The sequence below is a fragment of the Pocillopora damicornis genome, chromosome 4, assembly GCF_964200805.1.
Source record: "Pocillopora damicornis chromosome 4, jaPocDami1.2, whole genome shotgun sequence".
NCBI lineage: Eukaryota > Metazoa > Cnidaria > Anthozoa > Scleractinia > Pocilloporidae > Pocillopora > Pocillopora damicornis.
This window is the reverse complement of record NC_142673.1, coordinates 25,174,673-25,194,440: the sequence shown is the minus strand read 5'-3', so window position 1 is coordinate 25,194,440 and position 19,768 is coordinate 25,174,673. Positions and strand designations below refer to the sequence as shown.

Genomic DNA, 19,768 nt, shown 5'->3' with positions numbered 1-19,768 from the left:
ATACACCATTTTAAATCGTTATGTGGATTACTGCTGCAGCTTTGGGTGCAGTACTCCCGGTTCTGCTCCTGCACTTTCGGTGCAGCACTCCCGTTCCCGGTTACCGGTCACCCATTGCACATTACCCATTGCCCATTCCTGATGTTAGTTACATTCAGATGCATGGGTGTTCGCATGGGTCCGAATACTTTGCACTCCAGGAGCTACAGTGTCTCAGCTAACATTGTAATTCCCGGTAAGTAAAGTACATAAGCGTATTGTATAAGTATTAGCAGCTTGCCAATACTTATGTATGGCCAGTCCTTTGCGTATATCGAAACGTGTCATATTGATCTCAATTGGGCTACCCTCCCAGGCAATAAATAAAAACCGGTTCCTTCGTCTATTTTTTAGTGTTTATTTGTTTATTTTGCCATTTTGCAATTTTAATACAGCGTATAAATAAAGGGAACTCCATATAAATGGATATAATGTAACTGAAAATTCAACAGGTGGCGAGGAAACCCGTAGAACCAAGAGGCTTAAGTAAGCTACACGCTCCTATTATTTTATAAAGTAAGATGACAGTTATACGAAGTAATTTAGGTACAAAATATTCTAGGTTAAAAAGGAAAGAACATACACTTACACGAAGCAACAACAACAATAGCAGACACGGAAACAAACATATTCTCAAGCAGCTTGAGAAAAGTAAGAGAAAAGGAAGATCGAAGGGAGACAACTTAGGAGAAATATTCGCAATTTAGACTTAAGAAGGAAAGGGCCCCAGCATTTTGGATTTCTATATTGAAAAATTTAGGACCTTGGGAACATAACACAAGTTGTCTAACATTTGTTCTACGAAGGAGTATGTAATAGGAATTGCATCGCCTGGTGTAATAGAAATGAATGCTACTCGACAACGATAATAACATTTCATAGAATCAGGAAGACGGCCTGTCTTGAACGAAAACATAATCTTTCCTATTTGAAATATATATTTGTTGTATAGATTAAGAATTTTAACTAGTTGAAAATAGGTTCATCATGAGCGTTAAGGGTAAAAAACTTTCCTTATTGTGTCTTAAACAAAACCAAGAGACCATAAATTTTATTATTTCTAAACAAAACCGAATTTGATGTAAGGGTGATTTCTGAATATGCGCAGTTCACTAGACTCAATATTGGTTTGATCATAGCCTTTTACAGTAGTCCCTAATTTTCTGGGCTGCTGTCAGCTTCCTATTTTCTTAATGGCGAGTCTTAAATTACTTGCCAGAGGGTTTCTCCCTTCTCGTTAGCTAGTTTCCAATTTTTTTAGAGACATAGGAATATAATTCGTTACATGCATTGTCTGTTATTCTCTCTTTTAATTTAATTTTATGTTCCTCCATTTTAACCATTTACCTTTTTTTCCAAGGTGATTTTGATCAGATGGCTGGGACGATACCTGTGGTCTTGCATGACGTATTCCTCATCTTGGCTGTCTCTGTCATGCTGCTCTTATCTCTGTAGAATCATCGTTAGTTTCTAGAAACGAAGTCAGACATTTCGGCAGAGTGACGCGAAATAAAGCGACAAGAAACAACAAAAACTTGAAAGCTGCCTTCCTTTTCCCTTCGTCTTCTCGTTAGTTTATATTTCCGTAAACCTAAAAACAGATTAAATTACAGCGGAACCACAACAGCCCGCTTAAAGCCATAGACAATGATGTCATTTATTCTTTTTTCGGAAAAAAAAATCAACAGAAATTACCTTAGAAAGTTAATCGCTTCATGTGAGACATAGGGCTTTGCCGCAACGTCCGGTACATAATATTTTCTTTGTAGCGAACAGAAACTCTACATCGGAAAGAGCAATCGGGAACTGTACTGAGCAAGTTTTTTCTTGAAATCGCTTGAGTCTTAGCGTAGAAGGCGTGGTGCTTTCAAAGGATATTAACAAAGCCCTGAAACATTAATATAAGAATAGTTTCCTTTTCTATCTTTAACCAAAAATGAAAGGGAATGAAATAATCTTAGCGAGATTCTCGCTGCTAAACACGCACCCACCTCCTGCTCGAGACACCTATTACAAAGTTGGGGAATATTTTGGAGTGGAACCTCTTAGTTATACCAAAGTTATAGTTAAAATTTACAGATACAATTTTCGTAGAATCCTTTTCTTTCATAGTAGAAATTAGATCTCTTTGTGTTACATCATTTATCATTATTATAACCAATTGGCACAACTTAAGTATTATTTGTGGCAATGCGCAAGATAGAAGCCAATTTTGTGACGACCTCAAGAGTGGTAAAAATGTCATTTTCTTTGTTCAGAAGTTCGCAAGCGCCACAATACCAGGATAATTTCTTTCGGAAACTTATTGTTAGTTTGCAGCACAGAATTCGAAATGACTGGGACTTTCGGAACTCGCTCCAGCAGCTTAGCAGAAAATAATTATTTGAAACCGACATCTTTGTTTTAGGCCCGGTTCAGACGCCGTACCTCAGCTGCGCCGAATTGAATTCCACGATAGGCGGACCAAAATTAGTTAATTCTAGATGAATTGATTCAAACACCGAACTATATTCGGCCGAAATTAATTCATATGTGAAAATCAGACTATTTGAAGGCTTGAAATTCGAATGAAATTAGAACGATTGTGGCCGCTTTGTTAAAAACCAAATGCAATAGCCGCTTTGTTAAAAACAAAAGATATCAAGGAACGGGCAAGGAATATTTCACAATAGTACAAATGATCTTGAAAGATGAGGGTTACTAATATTTTGTTACTAGAGCAACATTTGATGCCTGATTATGCTCACTCAGCCCACGCTCCGCCCCACAAACGCACACACACCAACAAAAAGGACACTGTCTGCCTTATGAACTCTGCCCATCCCGCCTTCAGCCCACACAACCTTTTTTCCAATTCCCATCACGACGAATGCACAAGTTTTCTTATCACACTGCCCAAGGATAAAATACAATTTATTCCATAAGTCTTGAAAGAAATCGAATTAAACTGTACCTATATTTAACAAGTCCAAGAAATCAATACAAACTTAAGCCATAACATGAATGAGCTGGCTCCAAGAGCCCTTGATTATCCCTATTTAAGGATCATCGAATCGCCCGGCCTAGCTGAGGCTTTCCCAATGATCTCTCTCATCTCCCTTTGCCTCTTATAGTTCGTATGGCACACAAATAGTATCAGAGAGGAAATCTGTCAGATAGATAAATGAATAAATAAATGACAAATAAGTGAATGTTAATCTTGATAGTACATAAACAACCAAAGAAGGAATCAAAACAGAGCATGGTAAACTTAAGTTTGTTTGCTCGAAATTAAAACGATGAATTTTACTTTACCCCACTTCTCTATACTCACTTTCTATTATTTGATCCAGCTCGTCATCCTCATCGTTATCATCTTCACCGTCATCGTTGTTATAGTCATCATCGCCGTCGTCATTGTCATCATTGTCTTCGTCATCGTCGTTGTCATCGTTTTCATTGTCGTCGTCTTCGTCATCATCGTCGTCATCGACATCATCGTCTTCATTGTCTTCATCATCTTCATCGTCTTCATCGTCTTCATCTTCTTCGTCGTCTTCATCATTGTCATCATCGTTGCTGACGTTCAGTCGTGCCTATTACCATATAGAAAAACAATAGAGGACGTTCGCCTATAAGCTCTCTCACTATTTAAAATTTCTTCTTTAAAGGATTGAAGAGAAAGAATTCTAAAGGATTTTTTTAGCAGCGTTATGATGATTTGCCAACCTTCTACAGATCAATTTGCACTCACAAGTCTGATCATGAATACCTTTTCATGTATAATTTGTCCCCAATTCAACTTTCTCGAAAGTTTAAGTTCTTAATAAGAGGTTTCGAAGAGCGTTCATTCTAGGCCTCATTTTAATTTGACCACATTTTGTACGCATTTAAGGAAAAAATCAAAACTTTTCCTTAGTAGATAGAAAAAAAGTTTTTTCGAAAACGTGTTTGTTTGAAGGATATCTACAAAACGCCTTTTAGAAACTATTCCCTTGGCAAAAGTTGTTTGTTTGTCAGAATGGATATTTCTCGAAACGAATGTGGATCTCAGAAAGAGAGACTAACTTTAACTTTCAGACTAAGCTTTATCTGAAGCGTAAGTCTACTTACCCAGTTACATTACCTATATTACCTTAGTTGTGCAGGATCCGGGAGAAATCGGACGTGGTTCCTGATTTGCATTCAGGATCAATATGGTTGGATTTCGGTTGTGCTGGAACGTTCGGAGAAAAAATGACAAAGCTTTGTGAGCATAATAGCTTCACAGTGACTTGCTGTTGTCTTCATCACGTGTCATTCATCCTCTCAAGTTTTGTTTCATTTACTTTGTTTCTAAAGTTTCTAATTCCCTGGTAACTATCTACGCTAATTATATAAATGGTGGCAAGCAATTCTGAGAACGAATGAGAATGCTTGGCAAGGAATAGGTGTGGCGCACTCCAAATTTTCTCCTCCACTCTATCCTTAAAGGTCAAGTTCGCCCCAGTAGCGGTTGCGGATTTAAAAAGGCTAGGTTTGACAGACCATATGATGTCTCATCATTTTCACAATACAGGAATACCTCATGTTCCATGAAATGAGATGTTTTACAGTGTAAATAACATTTGTAACCACACCATAATTACCTCATATTATCATGAGGGAAAAAAACCTACATCTAGTTATTGAAGTAAGTATATATTTTACCTTTGTTTTCGGAATGCCGTGAGCCCTGCATTTCTCACAAGCGACTGAAATCACGGAACATTCTGCCTCTTTATGATTCTGAAAAGCCATACACGGCATATTTAAAGCGGAGAGAACCTTAGCGCATTATAAAGACTGAGTATACTCATGAATTTAAACTTTTGAATATCAAAATAGTTAAAATAGTTCTATTTCTAAATTGATACGATTATAAGTCATTTTATACGATGCAGGGTGTATGCAGGGTGTTGGTATTTTAAAGCATCTGACTGTACAAGCGCACTTTGGTACTGGTAGAATGACAGGCTGCCCCAAGCCTTCTTGGCTTTTGTGTTACTCGGAAAAACTCAACAACTGGCTCAGTCAGTTCCTATGCCATACATTGGGTTGCTTCGAAGATGACGTTGAGAACCCCACAAAAAAAAGTACATTAAAAATAATGGGGAGAAACACTCGACAACGTCTCGTGTTTTTCACTCCACTTCTTTCGTGCTCTAGCCGCTTCCTGTGTGCTTTGCAACAGTACAAAGCACAGTCAAGGCTTCTCTATTTGTTAAATATTCCCACACTTGCTATTGAATAACAGCTGAATATTTTTGATATGGAGACACATAATTTTACGTTGAAGTATACAATTACGAGGTAGCGACGGCTATATATCATTAGTTATCTCGTATGGGGAAAACTCACTAATCTTCTACTGCACAGGTGTTGAACTGCATGCATCAGAATCTGTTAAATTTTTAACTTTGCACCATAGTCCTGCGCGTGCGTAGTTGCGTTGTTCTTTGCCTCGTCTGGGAAAGTTAATAAATAGTATGTTTACCTACCAAGTTCATGTGAAATGGAGAGTTGATTTGGCCCAAAAACTGGGGCGAATGATAAGTGAGTACAGTTTAGTACTGGCTTGGGGTCAATTTGGCCTCATTGAAATGGGGCTGTTTTTAGCACCAATTTTTGAGGGCTAAACCGACCCAATTGTGAGGGCCAAATTGGACTACGTGAAGGGTCAATTTGGAAAATACGGGAGCCACATTGGAATTTGAAGGGGCCAAAACAGCTTTCGAAATTACAGTCCTCTCGCAAATTACCCCTTTAAAAATAGCCAATTCAGCTCCAATGAGAGGCCATTTCAGAAGTAGAGGGCTCTTTCCTCTCCACAGGGCCAATTTGGCCTCTCGAGGTTCGTTTTGGACTATTTAAGCTAAAACGGGTCGGACAGGTACCATTTCGACCTCTCCAAAATCTGAATTGGCCCAAATGAATTCTACTTTGAAACTTTTTCTCAATTTGGCCCTTCCAAGAGCTATGTAGGATTTACCAATTTGGCCCCAACGAGGTACAATTTTTGAAATGACTGATAATTATCTCAAAATTGTCAACAATTTTTGTTACATGGAAGTCCCATCACGACTTGAACGACACAAGGACGTAGGGATTTGGGATGTTGTAAGGGCAACAAACCGGTAAAAGTAAATTTTTCGCTCGGTCGAAACCGGCACAATAAACTATCGATTGACTTACTCAACTTTATGCTGTGAATTTTTTAATGAGTAAAATTTTGTCATAAAAGTTGTTTCTCTCCAAAATTCGTCCTTCCTGTGCTAGTGCATCTTAGCAGCTCCTTCTGCGTATCGCATTAGTCGAACCTGGACCGCGTGCGTCGGACACAATAATGAATTATAGCAGCAAATCCATCACTGAAGAGGCTGTTTTTTGGCAACAGTCGCATGGAATGAGACTTAAGAAAGGAAAGGTAAGCAAAAGAAATTTCTTAACAACGCATTTTACTGCAACTTTACATACATAAACTTGACCGCTCCATTGATCTTTGTTCGTATCTTATCTTGCAGAAAAGGACGGTTGCGATGGCCAAGATCTCCCCGTCATCGCCAAAGATGCAGACGTACCAAGGCACTACATCCCTATTATAAAAGAGCGTCTAAATTTCAAGAAATTTATCGCAATGAATGCTGAACCTAAAGATGACACGAGTTCTTCGTCGGTACAATAATTAATTTTCTCATCAAAGAATTTGACGCATGAATGGTTCGCCTTTTCTCCCGAGTCTTGTTGAGTGTCGGCGGTTTCACAACTAAAGTCACGTGATCAAATATTCTGGCGCCGAGATAGAGACGGTTACAGTTCGAATACTTAGGATCTCTCACTCTGAATTCTTAATCTTTTCTCGAAAAGGTGAACTGATATTTTTATGTCTATGTCTTTGTTTGCATCTACTTAAGCTGATTTTTTTGGCTCTCTCTCTTTCAGCGTGGAGAATCAAGTCCTTCGAGTGAGACGTTTCAAACGTCGATTTGTTGGAAATCCCAGTATAGCAACACTAGTCACTCGCGTAGTTTTCTTTTCCTATCTTTATTCTAGTCGTCACACGCTTCGTATCGCGTCGATCTTAGCTTATATCTTTTACAAAACCACAATCCTAAAGACCACCCTTGGTTTTGCGTTGCGAGGTTACACGGCTGACGTCACTTTTCCGACACCCTCCCCCCATTTGTCTCGGAGAGCAAATGTCTGTCGAGAAATGAACCTTATCGCTTAGATTTTATGAACGAATCTATCATCTAGAATTCTCAATCGATTTCCTAATCACACTAATCATTGATCAATCAGTAGCCATAGTGGCAGATGTTCAGTTCATAAGTAGAATGTTCAAGCATCCGATCCGCTGTTGTCATCCAATCTGTTTCGGTTTGGTTCAAAGTTCAATCCCCTTCCTCATCGTGAGCAAGATCCTCCATACGTAATCTTGCTGCGACGGCTGCATCACGGGAAGGCCTGAACGCTGGCGCTTCAATGCGCAACTCGGTCGTTGGAGGTCTGTCGCCGTCTCCCGGTCGATCACATGACAGTTCTAACGGATACAGCTGCTGTACTGCTCGCTCTAGATGTGAGGTCCCTGTGCGCAACTTTGCTCCCCGGACAACACCGTCACGCCCTTTGATTAGTTCCGTGACGATCCCGACCTTCCATTTCCCGCGATTCTTGTCGTCCGACTTGATCAGCACGACCTCGCCCACAATAGGATTTTCGGGCTTTCCAGGATTCTTTAGACGATGGCGTTCGCGCAGCCCCTTTAAGTACTCCCCCGTCCATTGCTTCCAGACGGCCTCCTTGCATCGTCTGAGATACTTTGCTCGCTTGCGTAATTCACCTTCTTCTATGCGGTGCGGTTCCAACTCGAGGCGGGGGATGGTGAGGCCTTGCTTCGCCAGTCTAGCTTTGGCTGCTATCAGCCCAACACTATCACCGGATGGTTGAGATATGACACCGTACACTGCCGCAGAAACGCCTTGTCCGCTTGCGTCGCCGAAACAATGTAGCTCAATGTTGCTGATCTCTTCAAAGTGTTGAGGTATGGCTCTGGGTACGGAAATGCTCACTGGTAGCTGTGCTTCCCATCTTGACCACTTGGTTCCCAGTTGACCAGGAAGTTGAGCATCCCATCCGACTTTCAAATCACATGCGTCTCGGTACAGTAGTTTTCCTCTCAATGTCATAGGCGCTGCGAGCCCTAACGGGTCATACACTCTTGCTATCTCCGCTAGTATCCCTCTCTTTGTCACTTGGGTGCGGTCAGTTGGGAAATTTATTTCAATGGTATCTTGTCGCTTGTTCCATGGAAGCCCGAGAATAGATCCCCCTCCTTCTTGAGGTGCACCCAACTGTTCTTTCGCGAATGTAGTATCTTCGCTAAGAGACTCACCAGGGGACTCCACTGCCGGAACATTTGAATGCCACTTGTGCAGCTTGAATGAGGCTTGGTTAAAGACATGGGTAACGCCTGCTTTGACTTCAAGGGCAGCTTTTACGGTGGGTCCCCCGCTGATAAGGTCATCGACGTATAGACTCTTCTCTATTTCCCTCACCAGGTCCGGATTCTCGGTACGACAGGCTTCCAGGTGTTGTTTGATAACTCCCCCAAGAAGAAAGGGCGATGGGGCCAAACCAAACAGAGCTCTCGTGAATCTCAGTATTTCCACTCGCCTGGATTGCAAGTCCGTGATCCAGTGGAATCTCATGGCATCCCTGTCTTCTTCCCGTATTCGTACTTGTAAGAACGCTTGCTTGATATCACCTGTTAACGCGACTGGGTGGAAACGTGCACGGACAAGAACAGCCCAAAGCTTGTTCTGCAACGGAGGTCCCGCGTGAAGGCACTCGTTGAGAGAAGGGGCCTTCTCTGAAGCTCGGGCAGAGGCGTCGTACACGATTCGAAGTTTGGTACTCTCTGCAGCTTCTCTCACCACTGCTTTATGTGGAATATAGAACTCCTTTCCCACTGGTGGGCCTGACACTCGCTCCACTATTCCTTCGTTAAGCTGGTCTTTAATTATGGCGTCATACTTCTGGAGTATTCCGTTCTTCTCCAGTTTCCGAATGGTACTTTCCAATCGCTTCAAGCTTCCCGCTCTGTGGTTGGGCAGTGGAGGGTGGTTTCCCCTCCAGGGTAGCCCCGTCTCGTACCATCCCTCTGGCCCTCGTGTTAATTGTTCCTTGAATTCTTCATAAACATCTGCTTGATCTCCGCCTGGTGTGTCACGCAATCCTAGAACATCTAATTTGCATAGTTGTTCGTAATCTGCCGCTGTCGTCTGGGTCAAGAACATATTAGAGAGGTCAACTTCTTTACCTGGTGACATAATTGTCCATCCGAACTTTGTTAGCTCTGCAACAGGTTCGCCGGGACGTCCGATCTTTGGTATGGTTTCTGTCTTTATTTTCGCGTACTCGCTCGCACCCAGGATAATGTGGACTGGTAGCTCAGGCTTCTCGTCTCTGTCGTCCATGTATACCCCATCCAAGTAGGGATATTTCTCCAGTATCCCAGCATATCCTGGGTTGTCAAGTGATAGCAATGTACTACGGTCCACTCTGGTGACTTCCGTTTCCAATCGAAATTTTCTATCAAGGCTGCCAATCGTCACGCTATGAACTCCGATGACCTTGTTTGTTGACCCAAGCATCATCTCTATGCGCTTGAATTCTTCTCGTAGCGGTTTGTTTCCCAGGTGTTCAAGGATAGCTGACGACGCGTATGAGCTGCCTGCCCCAGTGTCTAGGAGTGCGCGGCATTTGATTCCATTTACTTCTACGACAACAACGGGATACACGACTCTCTCTGTTCCTTTGTTTTGTGCCGTCATAAATCTTCCCCTCGTTGTGTGACCGCTTGGTGGGTGATCACATATTGACGTGTGATGTCGGCGTTGACAGTTATGACACCCGCGGCTTCTACAGCTGTCTGCTCTGTGTTTGTCACTTGTACAATTAAAACACAACTGTTTTTGGCTCAGAATTCGTTTGCGGTCTCCGACCGCGACAACTTTGGTGCAATTAGCGGATGTGTGGTTCGTGTCATCGCAATAGACGCATCCGCGCATCTGTCCTCCATTTGCTTGTTGTTGGACCTGATAAGACCTTCCGCGTGGCGGCGGAACGCGGGCATTCCAGTCGTTGCGATCATTCTTCCTCTTGGACACACTCGCACCATCGCTTTCTTCTCCTTCTGAATTTATGTCTCTCCAACCTTTAATTGCCTGAATCAGTTTAGCGAAATCCCAGTCTCGCCAATCTTCGTGTCCCCGGACTAAGTCTCCCTTTATTCCTTTCAGTTTGTCTAACACCGCCCTCACATTTCCGGAGACTTCACGTAACTTCCCGAGCGTCTCTAAGCTTTGTACATTGAACAGAAGCCTTTTGTAAAACTCATTAATTTCTTTTGGACTGGCGCTTGTGATGGTAGGCAAACCCATGATGTTGTTTACATATGCATTTACAATTTCTGACGTTTTCCCGTACTCCGATTTTAGGATGGCCTTCGCCCTTTCGTACCCCTCAAGATTGAACGGGAGTCCATCTATGTCCGCTCGTACCTTTGTAACAAGGAGTTCCTTTAGATAAGCGAACTTTGTCACTGCTGACAGATCCGTCGCGTCTATTTCCGCGGAAAATTTGTTCCAAAAAGAGAGCCATTGTTCGAAGGACCCATCAAACTTCGTTATTGATAGCTTTGGCAACTTTGCGTGCATTCCGGAATCGCCTGATAACCCTTTCCCTTTTTTGCTACCTAATTCTTCTGATTTTTTTTCGTAATCAAGCTTCATTTCCCATTGTGCTTTTTCAAACGCGAGTTGCTCCTCTCTCTCCTTCGCGATTGTCGCTTTCTCGCTTTCTTTTTCGGCCATTTGCGATTTTTTCTTCACCTCCCCCAAACACTTCCCAAGGTATTCGATCTCCGCGTCTACACCCTCAATAACTTTGTCTATTTCATTGCTCCATGCACATACCTCGTCCATTTGCTCACCCTTTGCAATCTTCTTCTCTTCGATCTTTAATTTGGTCTCGTCCGCTTCTTTTGCTAAACACACCAACCCGTCACGGTGTCTCCCAATAGTTGTCGCGTTTGCCTTGTCCACAATGCCCTTTCCCTTTTCTTGCTTGTACGCCAAAAGCTTGAGTTTTGCGTCCAAATTCTTCTGAAGTGCCTCCAGTTCCATGTCTCGATCTCAGTCCCGTCGGAGGTGCCAGTTAGTGTTGGAAATCCCAGTATAGCAACACTAGTCACTCGCGTAGTTTTCTTTTCCTATCTTTATTCTAGTCGTCACACGCTTCGTATCGCGTCGATCTTAGCCTATATCTTTTACAAAACCACAATCCTAAAGACCACCCTTGGTTTTGCGTTGCGAGGTTACACGGCTGACGTCACTTTTCCGACAGATTGATGATTCAGAAAACATCAGCGATTATGAAAATTTAGAAGTGACATCGGCACCGAAAGAAAAGGGTAAATCGCCGAAGGATCTCTGTTTTACGGACGAGGCGACAGAACTGAGCATTGTCTAAGTAAGTTCTTGCATATTAAACTTAACAGGATGGTGAAGAGTACATTATCGATTACTTTCTTTCGATTTTATCCCAAAGGAAAACACACAAGGTGCCAGTTGGTCAGTTAAAAAGATGAGAAATCTCGGGGATAGCACCTACAAAAATGTTGAGATTTGCTTTATTTTTATTGAAATATATTAGATATGTATTTACTTGCACCATGCATAAAACAAAGTAAACCCAATGTTTAAATCTGGTAAACTAAAAAATTAGTGAATTGATAGGATGCTATCAGACAGTTTAATTTTTTTGAAAACAAATATTTATCTATAGGTTCCTCCTGCATAGCTTTCAAAATTCGAACTACCATTGAGGGTAAGAAACTTTTATTTGTTTTGTTTTTTAAGTCTACAAGTAGTCCTTATTAATTCATGAATACTGAACTAAAACTGAAGTGCATAGAGGTATGATTTCTTTTCTTGATGAGTACATACACAGTTTGGTGAAAATACATCATTGATGATCACCATTATTGTGTTTTTACTTTTTATGCACAGTTTGCTTACATATATTTTGCAACTTTGTAGTTGCAAAAATTTACTGTTCTCCAACAACAAATTAATTTGCTCATTTGTTGTTTTTTTTTTTGTACAGTTCTCTACCTCAGTAGAGTTGGATATCCAGAAGCCCAAAGTACTCTGAGCAGCAGTGGATTATAAAAAAAATTATTGCAGAGTATCCTTATATGGTTAGTGGGATACTAGATTAGGTCGACTTGGAAACTGAGAGGATTGGTATGGTTTAAAAATCTATTGCTTTGCTTCTTCTGCTTGCAGTGAAGAGAGACAATTTTGTGGTGCTGAATCTCTTGCCTTAAACTAAAAAGTTGCAAAATAATCACTCTCACCTTTTAAGTCCATGACCTTTGTTCTTGTGTGTTTGCCATCACATATGCATTGAATGAAGATGTGACCATTTTGGAGGTACATGTATGAGTCCAAAAAACTGCTGCTTTGGTACTAAGATGAACTGCTAAAATTTCTGAGCTCATTTGCTAATGAAGTCCAGATACATAGGTTCAAGTACTTTGGGGTTGTATTTAATTTTGCCTTCTTTTTGTTTAGTTTTTCTGATTTTGCAATTTTTTAAACATTTCCTGACGTCAAACCATTAGATAAATATTGCACATGGAATAGCTGATTCTTTTCAGATATTTTGGGAGTCGTGCATTATTTTTTCAAGCCTTGAAGGGGAGGCAAATTACACTCATTGAGCTAAACTTCCACTTCCATTTCTAGTGTTTTAGCTTATAGTTTTTGAAATACATTATATATATATTCTTTTTTTTACTGGCTACAGGCACTTTTTGCACTTTGGCTTGATTTTAATATGGTTATAAAACTTGTTTTTATTGCATAGAGTAGCTGATGTGGATTCAGCAATCAGAGATTATGTCCAGCACAAATTTTAATTGTTGGAGATCTTCAATACATCAATCTCCTGAATATAGTGACAGAGGGAAGTGTAATTTGTCACTTCCCACACAAAAAGATTCTTGATGCTCTCACTGGGTTACTTGGCTCATTTATATTTCCAATGTTTCTTACAATCAGTCAAAGGCAATTTTGACTTTTTTTATAGCAAGCATTGCTTGAAATTGGGCACAGGCAGACTCTTGTCACTGTTTCCTCTGTTTTCAATGACTTGGCAAATGCCTGAAGTAGTACTTGCTGATAGTTTATATTTTGATAATACCTAAAGTAGCAATATGAGTGCATGTATTCTCACTTCCACTGGAAGAATACTCTATGCTGATCTAAGGCTCTTTGTTTTTCATGTGCACAAATCAAACAAGATCTATATTCTTGTGCAGGAGCTGGACCATTTGTTGCCTCTGTCTTATTTTGATAATTTCCTGTACTTTATATCAGTCTTAGTTATAAGCTGTTTACATTACCACATTTAAGGGGGTCATTTTTGGGAGGGCTGAAATTGTGGGGGCCATTTTAGCCCTTTTAAATTCCAATGAGGGTCCAGTATTTTCCAATTTGGCCCTTACAGTTGGGTTGATTTAGCCCAAAAAATGGTGCCATAAACAGCCCCATTTCAATGGGGCCGAATTTACCCCAAGCCAGGACCAAACTGGACTCACTTGTTTTGGCCCCATTTTTTGGGCCAAATCAACTCTTTTCATTTTACAGTGTAGAACCACATATTACATGCATATTTAACATTAATTCAACCACTTTCTAAAATAGATCTCTTCCATATATCAGTATACTTCTAAACAGTGCAAGCATTGCTAGAAATGACACCCAAGAGACACTTGTGAGTAAAGCTTCCTTTTTCAATGACTTAGCAAATGTGATAATGTGAGGCAGCTTAAATGAAGACTGATTTAAAGAACAGAAAATTATCAAAATAAGAAATGCAACAACAACCTGTAGCCGGTAAAAATTGCCGGCTAGTCTGCCATTTTTAGTTGGTCACTTTCCTCTCATTTCCTTTTATTTACTCAGATGATATATATATATATATATATATATATATATATATATATATATATATATATAAGATGTTTTTCTAAAACTATAAGCAAAAACACTAGAAATGGAAGTGGAAATTTGGCTCAATGCTTGTAATTTGTCTTCCCTACAAGGCTTGAAAATAATGCACAACTCCCAAAATATCTGAAAAAAATCAGCTATTCCATGTGCAATATTTATCTAATGGTTTGACAACAGGCAATTAAAAAAAATAATAATTCACAACTCTTAAAATGTCTGAAAAGAATCAGCTATTCCATGTGCGATAATTATCTAATGGTTTGAAGACAGGAATTTAAAAAAAAATAAATGCACAACTCCCAAAATATCTGAAAAGAATCAGCTATTCTACATGTAATATTTATCTAACGGTTTGACGACAGGAGATTTAAAAAACAATTACCAAATAAAAAAAACTGAACAAAAACAAGCAAAATTAAATACAACCCAAAGGTACTTGAACCTTTGTATCTGGACTTCATAAGCAAATGGACTCAGTAATTTTAGCTGTTCATTTTTGTACCAAAGTGGCATTTCTTTGGACTCATACCTCCAAAATGGTCACAACTTCATTCAATGCATATGTGATGGCAAACACATAAGAACAAAGGTCATGAACTTAATAGTTCATGCAGAGTGATTATTCTGCACCTTTTTAGTTTAAGGCAAGAGATTCAGCGCCACAAAATAGTCTCTTTTCACTACAAAAGATTTTTAAACACACCAATCCATTCAGTTTTCAAGTCTATTAGTATCTTGCCAGCCTGATACAAGGATACTCTGCAATAATTTTTTTACAATCTACTGCTGCTCAGACTGCTTTGGGTTGCTGGTGAGATATCCCTCCTGGATATTCAACTCTACTGAGGTAGAGAACTGTACAAAAAATAAATAAATGAGCAAATAAATTTGCTGTTGGAGAACAGTAAATTTCCAAAGTTTCCATATATGTTAACAAATTATGCATAAAAAGAAAAATCACAATCATTGTTCAGTGATCATCAGTGATGTATTTTCACCAAACTATATATTTACTTATCAAGAAAAGAAATCATACCTCTATGCACTTCAGTTCTAGTACAGTATTCATGAATTAATAAGGATTGCTTGTGGACTTAAAAAACAAAACAGAGAAAAGTTTCTTACCCTTGATGGTAGTTGGAATTTTGAAAGCCATCCAGGAGGAACCTATATAGGTAAATATTTATTTTCAAAAAATTAAACTGTCCGATTACATCCTATCAATTCACTAATTTTTGAGTTTACCAGATTTATACATTGGGTTTACTTTGTTTTGTGCATAGTGCAAGTAGATACATATAAAGTGTATTTCAATAAAAATGTAGTAAATCTCACCATTTTTTGTGGGTGCTTTCCCCGACATTTTTCCTCCTTAACTAAAGAGTACATCGATAATGAACTCTTCATCATCCTGCTGAGCTTAATAACAGGTGGCCCAAGCTCACGTCTCGAGAAAAAGCCAACGATTAATTCATGAGCGCGTCACGCGTCACGGTTCCTCTCGTAACTTAACACTGAGTCACAACGCGTGACGCGTTCATGAATTAATCGTTGGCTTTTTCTCGAGACGTGTGCTTGGGCTGCCTGCGGTTTAATTTATAAGAACTTACTCGGACAGGTCTGTCGCTTCGTCCATAAGACAGAGATCCTTGGGCAATTTGCCCTTTTCTTTAGCTGCCGATGTCACTTCTAAATTTTCATAATCGCTTATGTTTTCTAAATCATCAATCGACGTTTGAAACGTCTTACTCGAAGGACTTGATTCTGCACGCTAAAAGAGAGAGAGAACCAAAAAATCAGCTTAAGTGGATACAAACCAAGACATAAACATAAAAGTATCAGAAAAAGATTAAAAATTCAGAACTTGAGAGATCCTAAAATCAGAGTCCATTTTGAGCAATCGCAGTATTCGAACCGTAACCGTCTCTATCTCTCGGCGCCAAAATTAGATCACATGACCTTAGTTGTGAAACCACTGAGACTCAGCAAGGCTCGGGAGAAAAGGCGAACCATGCATGCGTCAAATTCTCTGGTGCGTGGGAAAGTTAATTATTGTACCGACAAAGAACCCGTGTCATCTCTAGGTTCAGCGTTCACTGCAATCAATTTCTTGAACTTTAGACGCTCTTTTATAGTAGGGAAGTAGTGCTTTGGTTCGTCTGCATCTTGAGCAATGGGAAGGAGATCTTGGCCATCGCAACCGTCCTTTTCTGCAACAGTCTCCTCTACTAACTATGAAGATACGAACAAAGATCAATGGAGCGGTCAAGTTTGTGTATGTAAAGTTCCAATAAAATATATTGTTAAGCAAATTTCTTTCGCTTACCTATCCTTTCTTAAGTCTCATTCCATGCGACTTGAGCCTCCTCAGTGATGAATTCGCTGCTATAATTCATTCTTGTGTCCGACGCACGCGGTTTAGGTTCGACTAATGTGATAAGCAGAAGGAGCTACTGAGATGCACTAGCCAGAGAAGGACGAATTTTGGAGAGAAATCCCTTCCATAACAAGATTTTACTCTGAAAAATTCACAGCATAAAGTTGAATAAGCGAATCCATAGTTTACTGTGCCGGTTTCGACCGAGTGAAAGATCTACTTTTACCGGTTTATGGCCCTTGTAACATTCCCGAATTCCTACGTCCTTGTGTCGTTCAAGTCGTCATGGGACTTCCAGGTAACCAAAACTGTTGACAATTTGGAGTAGATTATCAGTAATTTCAAGAATTACACCTTGGTGGGGTCAAATTGGTAAATCCTACTTGGCTCTTGGAAGGGCCAAATTGAGAAAAAGTTTCAAAGTAAAATTCATTTGGGCCAATTCAGATTTTGGAGGGGTCGAAATGGTGCCTGTCCGACCCATTTTGGGTTAAATAGTCCAAAACGAACCTCGAGGGACCAATTTGTCCCTCAAGACATTGGGGCCAATTTGGCTTTTGTGGTCAATTTGGCTCTCTTCATTTGACAGGTTAGCACATTTAGTTACCTCTGAGTGTCCCGTGTCATCATTGCATGTATTCTGGTTAGCGACAAAGGCTTCTAATTCACGCACTTCATGTCTCATCAAATTATCTGGATAAACCTTAACAAATAAAGGCAGGAGACATATAAATAAGTGAATAGTGAAAATAATTATAGAAAACCATTAAAACAACTAGAGGAACTATAATCAGTTGATAAGTCTGGGTATATCTGCCTTCAGAATCTACCTTAAAGTAAAATGCTAAACTCCTTTCAATAAAAATCTCGGACTACATTTATATTACAATCCAGGAAACTGAAAATGTAGACGACATTTGTCGTGAGAGTTGTAAACACAGCCCATAAACAACTTCCTGTGAATGACGCACAACAATTCAATAGTCCGAGAATAGCCCTCGAGAATAGCCCTCGAGAATAGCCCTCGAGAATAGCCCTCGAGAATAGCCCTCGAGAATAGCCCTCGAGAATAGGTCTTCCAGACCAGTGGACTCAATGTTTAAAACATTGTACTCCCTCTTCATTAATTCTTGGCAAAAAAATAGTCAAACGCGCAGCTGACATGCTAACATGACTCTAAAACTCTGTTCTAATTTCACTAGAAAATCTGCTTGTATATATATGATGTGTCAAGGTCCACCATTTTAACATCCTTAGAAAGTCTAAATGGAATAGAATGATGGTCTGCGCCGGAAGTTTAATAATGGCTCAATAATGGTGTGAATCCTGTGCCTCTTTCAAGACTCTAGATTAAAGTTCAGCCTTTTCGAGAAGTATTTTATGTTTGTCTGAAGAAGTAATCTTTGTACGATCTAATTAATGAGCATAGCGGTTAACAGGAAAGGCTCACCTGCTTTGGAAGCCTTGTTTTTCGGTCCTGAGGACAACCGGTTGTTTTCTTGGAACTCATTCTGAAAGGATTAAAGTACTAAAAAATATACAAATCACAAACTAGCAACAATTATAGATGGCTTTTATATCATAGAGGGCAAAATTATTAAATTTTGATTGTCTGAGACAGAGGGCGGTTTTGATTAATTTTGATAATTGCCCCGGCAAAATGACTGGAAATCGAAAACATTAAGAGAGGCTTTGCCATAAAATAATTCTTATAATTTCATTTATCACGAATGAATTTTAGCAGGGCTAATTTAATTGCTTTGGCTTTGTTGTACAAAATTCGTGCATTTTACAGTTCATTGACGTTAATAACACTGAAATGGCTTTCTACGAAATTGCGCAATAGCGTGCGTTTTTAACATCTTAATCAAATAGCAATTTTCCCTTTTTTATATCACTAACATGTAATCGCATTGTTCCCTTCTAAAAAATTAAGGATTGATATCATTTTTATTTTCAGAAGTCGGCAGAAAGTGTCCTTGTCGCTCCTAAAACACGCGTGATGTTAATCCTTGATTTAACTCGGTTCCATGCGATTACCTTACTAAATTGTTAATAGTCTGGATGCGCATAAGCTATGATCTATGATCTATGATCTAGGCAAGGTTCCCGCTTTGTTCCCCTTTGTGCTACCTTGTGTGTTTTATTTTAGCTTTTCCTTTTCTTTATGTATCACTCTCTTTACTATGATACCACTTGATTTGCTAAGTTATTTCGTTCGGTGTGAGTTTTATAGTGACATTTAAAAGTTTTCAAGAACAAATAGATGTAACTGTAAAGGAATAGAAAACAGAAACAAACCTCTTATGTATAGAAACCATTCTAAACGTGGTTCAGACAAAATCCCGACAAAGATGTTGAGAGCGTCAAAGAAAATTTATTCCTTTTTCGTTTTAGATGAAGAAATCATAAAAAAAACAGGCAATTGCAAGATACTGTGGCTTTATGACCAAATAGGGCGAAGTTGTACTAGTGAAGCTATGGCATTGCCCTATTTGGTCATAAACGGGACATAAAGGGACACAGCTTTGTACTTTAAGTCGGCAAACCGGAAAAAACAATACAATTATCTTTCCAAGTCATGAATACAATAACAAAGAGTCATTCAAATTATATTCGAGCTTCTATAATGAAAACATGCAATTGGGATTTGAATTGAACCCAAATAAACAGTTTCCCCAGCAAGAAAATGAAAAGTAATGAAAATCTTTAAGTTCAGCAGGTGGTTGAAGCTAAGCCTGACTTCTCTAATGATATCTTTTGTTCACTCCACCAGTTGTACATGCTAGAACTTATCGAATTGATAATTTGCATGTTAACCATGTTACCACCACCCGTTTGCTAAATAGTGTGTTTTTTTCGTAACTGTTAAGCCACTGTGGAATAAATTAAGAACTTAATGAAAGAGGCATCCTCTCTTGTTGTACCCTAGTCAGGCTAAGCCACTTTACCATAAATCTTTTCGGCATCGAAGGGTTTCTAAAAGTTCCCTTGTGATCTCATTCCTCGAACAAGGAAAATACAAGAGTATTAGAGTCCGTTAATCACATAGGCATATTTTCATGGTTCATTGACAGGGTATCATTGGTTGCTCGATCAAAATCGCTCGATATACTTAATCGAAGAAAATTAATATTTGATCATTGGTTTAGCATACAATTGTAAAAGTGGCGGACGTCATGGATTCCGGCAGCAATCTGCGAACAAGAGCTTTTCTTTTGCTGGAAAACAGTGCAAAAAGAAAAAGAAGAAGAAGATGAAAGCAAACCGT

General features: G+C 39.6%; 2 protein-coding genes and 1 long non-coding RNA gene across 5 annotated transcripts; all 3 read right to left on the bottom strand.

Annotated features, from left to right (window-relative positions):
- Positions 1-1,813: 1,813 nt before the first annotated feature.
- Positions 1,814-18,971, bottom strand: LOC113686673 (uncharacterized). 2 transcript variants are annotated; one of them, XM_089205742.1, is made up of 7 exons: positions 18,799-18,971; positions 17,948-18,025; positions 17,105-17,200; positions 4,708-4,785; positions 4,154-4,234; positions 3,353-3,614; positions 1,814-3,187 (listed from the first exon to the last, which is right to left on the bottom strand). In XM_089205742.1, exons 2-7 carry the CDS (start codon positions 18,005-18,007, stop codon positions 3,147-3,149), a joined length of 618 nt encoding a protein of 205 aa, XP_089061868.1. In that variant the 5' UTR covers positions 18,008-18,025; positions 18,799-18,971; the 3' UTR covers positions 1,814-3,146. The 2 variants fall into 2 exon arrangements, with proteins under 2 accessions (XP_089061868.1, XP_089061867.1); XM_089205741.1 differs by having other exon boundaries at positions 17,948-18,008.
- On the bottom strand, positions 6,486-11,468 carry LOC149047384 (uncharacterized). Its single transcript, XM_089205738.1, has one exon. It carries the CDS (start codon positions 11,223-11,225, stop codon positions 7,431-7,433), a length of 3,795 nt encoding a protein of 1,264 aa, XP_089061864.1. The 5' UTR covers positions 11,226-11,468; the 3' UTR covers positions 6,486-7,430.
- LOC149047383 (uncharacterized) lies at positions 14,517-16,027 on the bottom strand. 2 transcript variants are annotated; one of them, XR_016186436.1, is made up of 3 exons: positions 15,731-16,027; positions 15,246-15,287; positions 14,517-14,975 (listed from the first exon to the last, which is right to left on the bottom strand). It is a non-coding gene; the product is annotated as an uncharacterized LOC149047383 (long non-coding RNA). The 2 variants fall into 2 exon arrangements; XR_016186434.1 differs by having other exon boundaries at positions 14,517-15,287; positions 15,731-15,855.
- Positions 18,972-19,768: the final 797 nt, after the last annotated feature.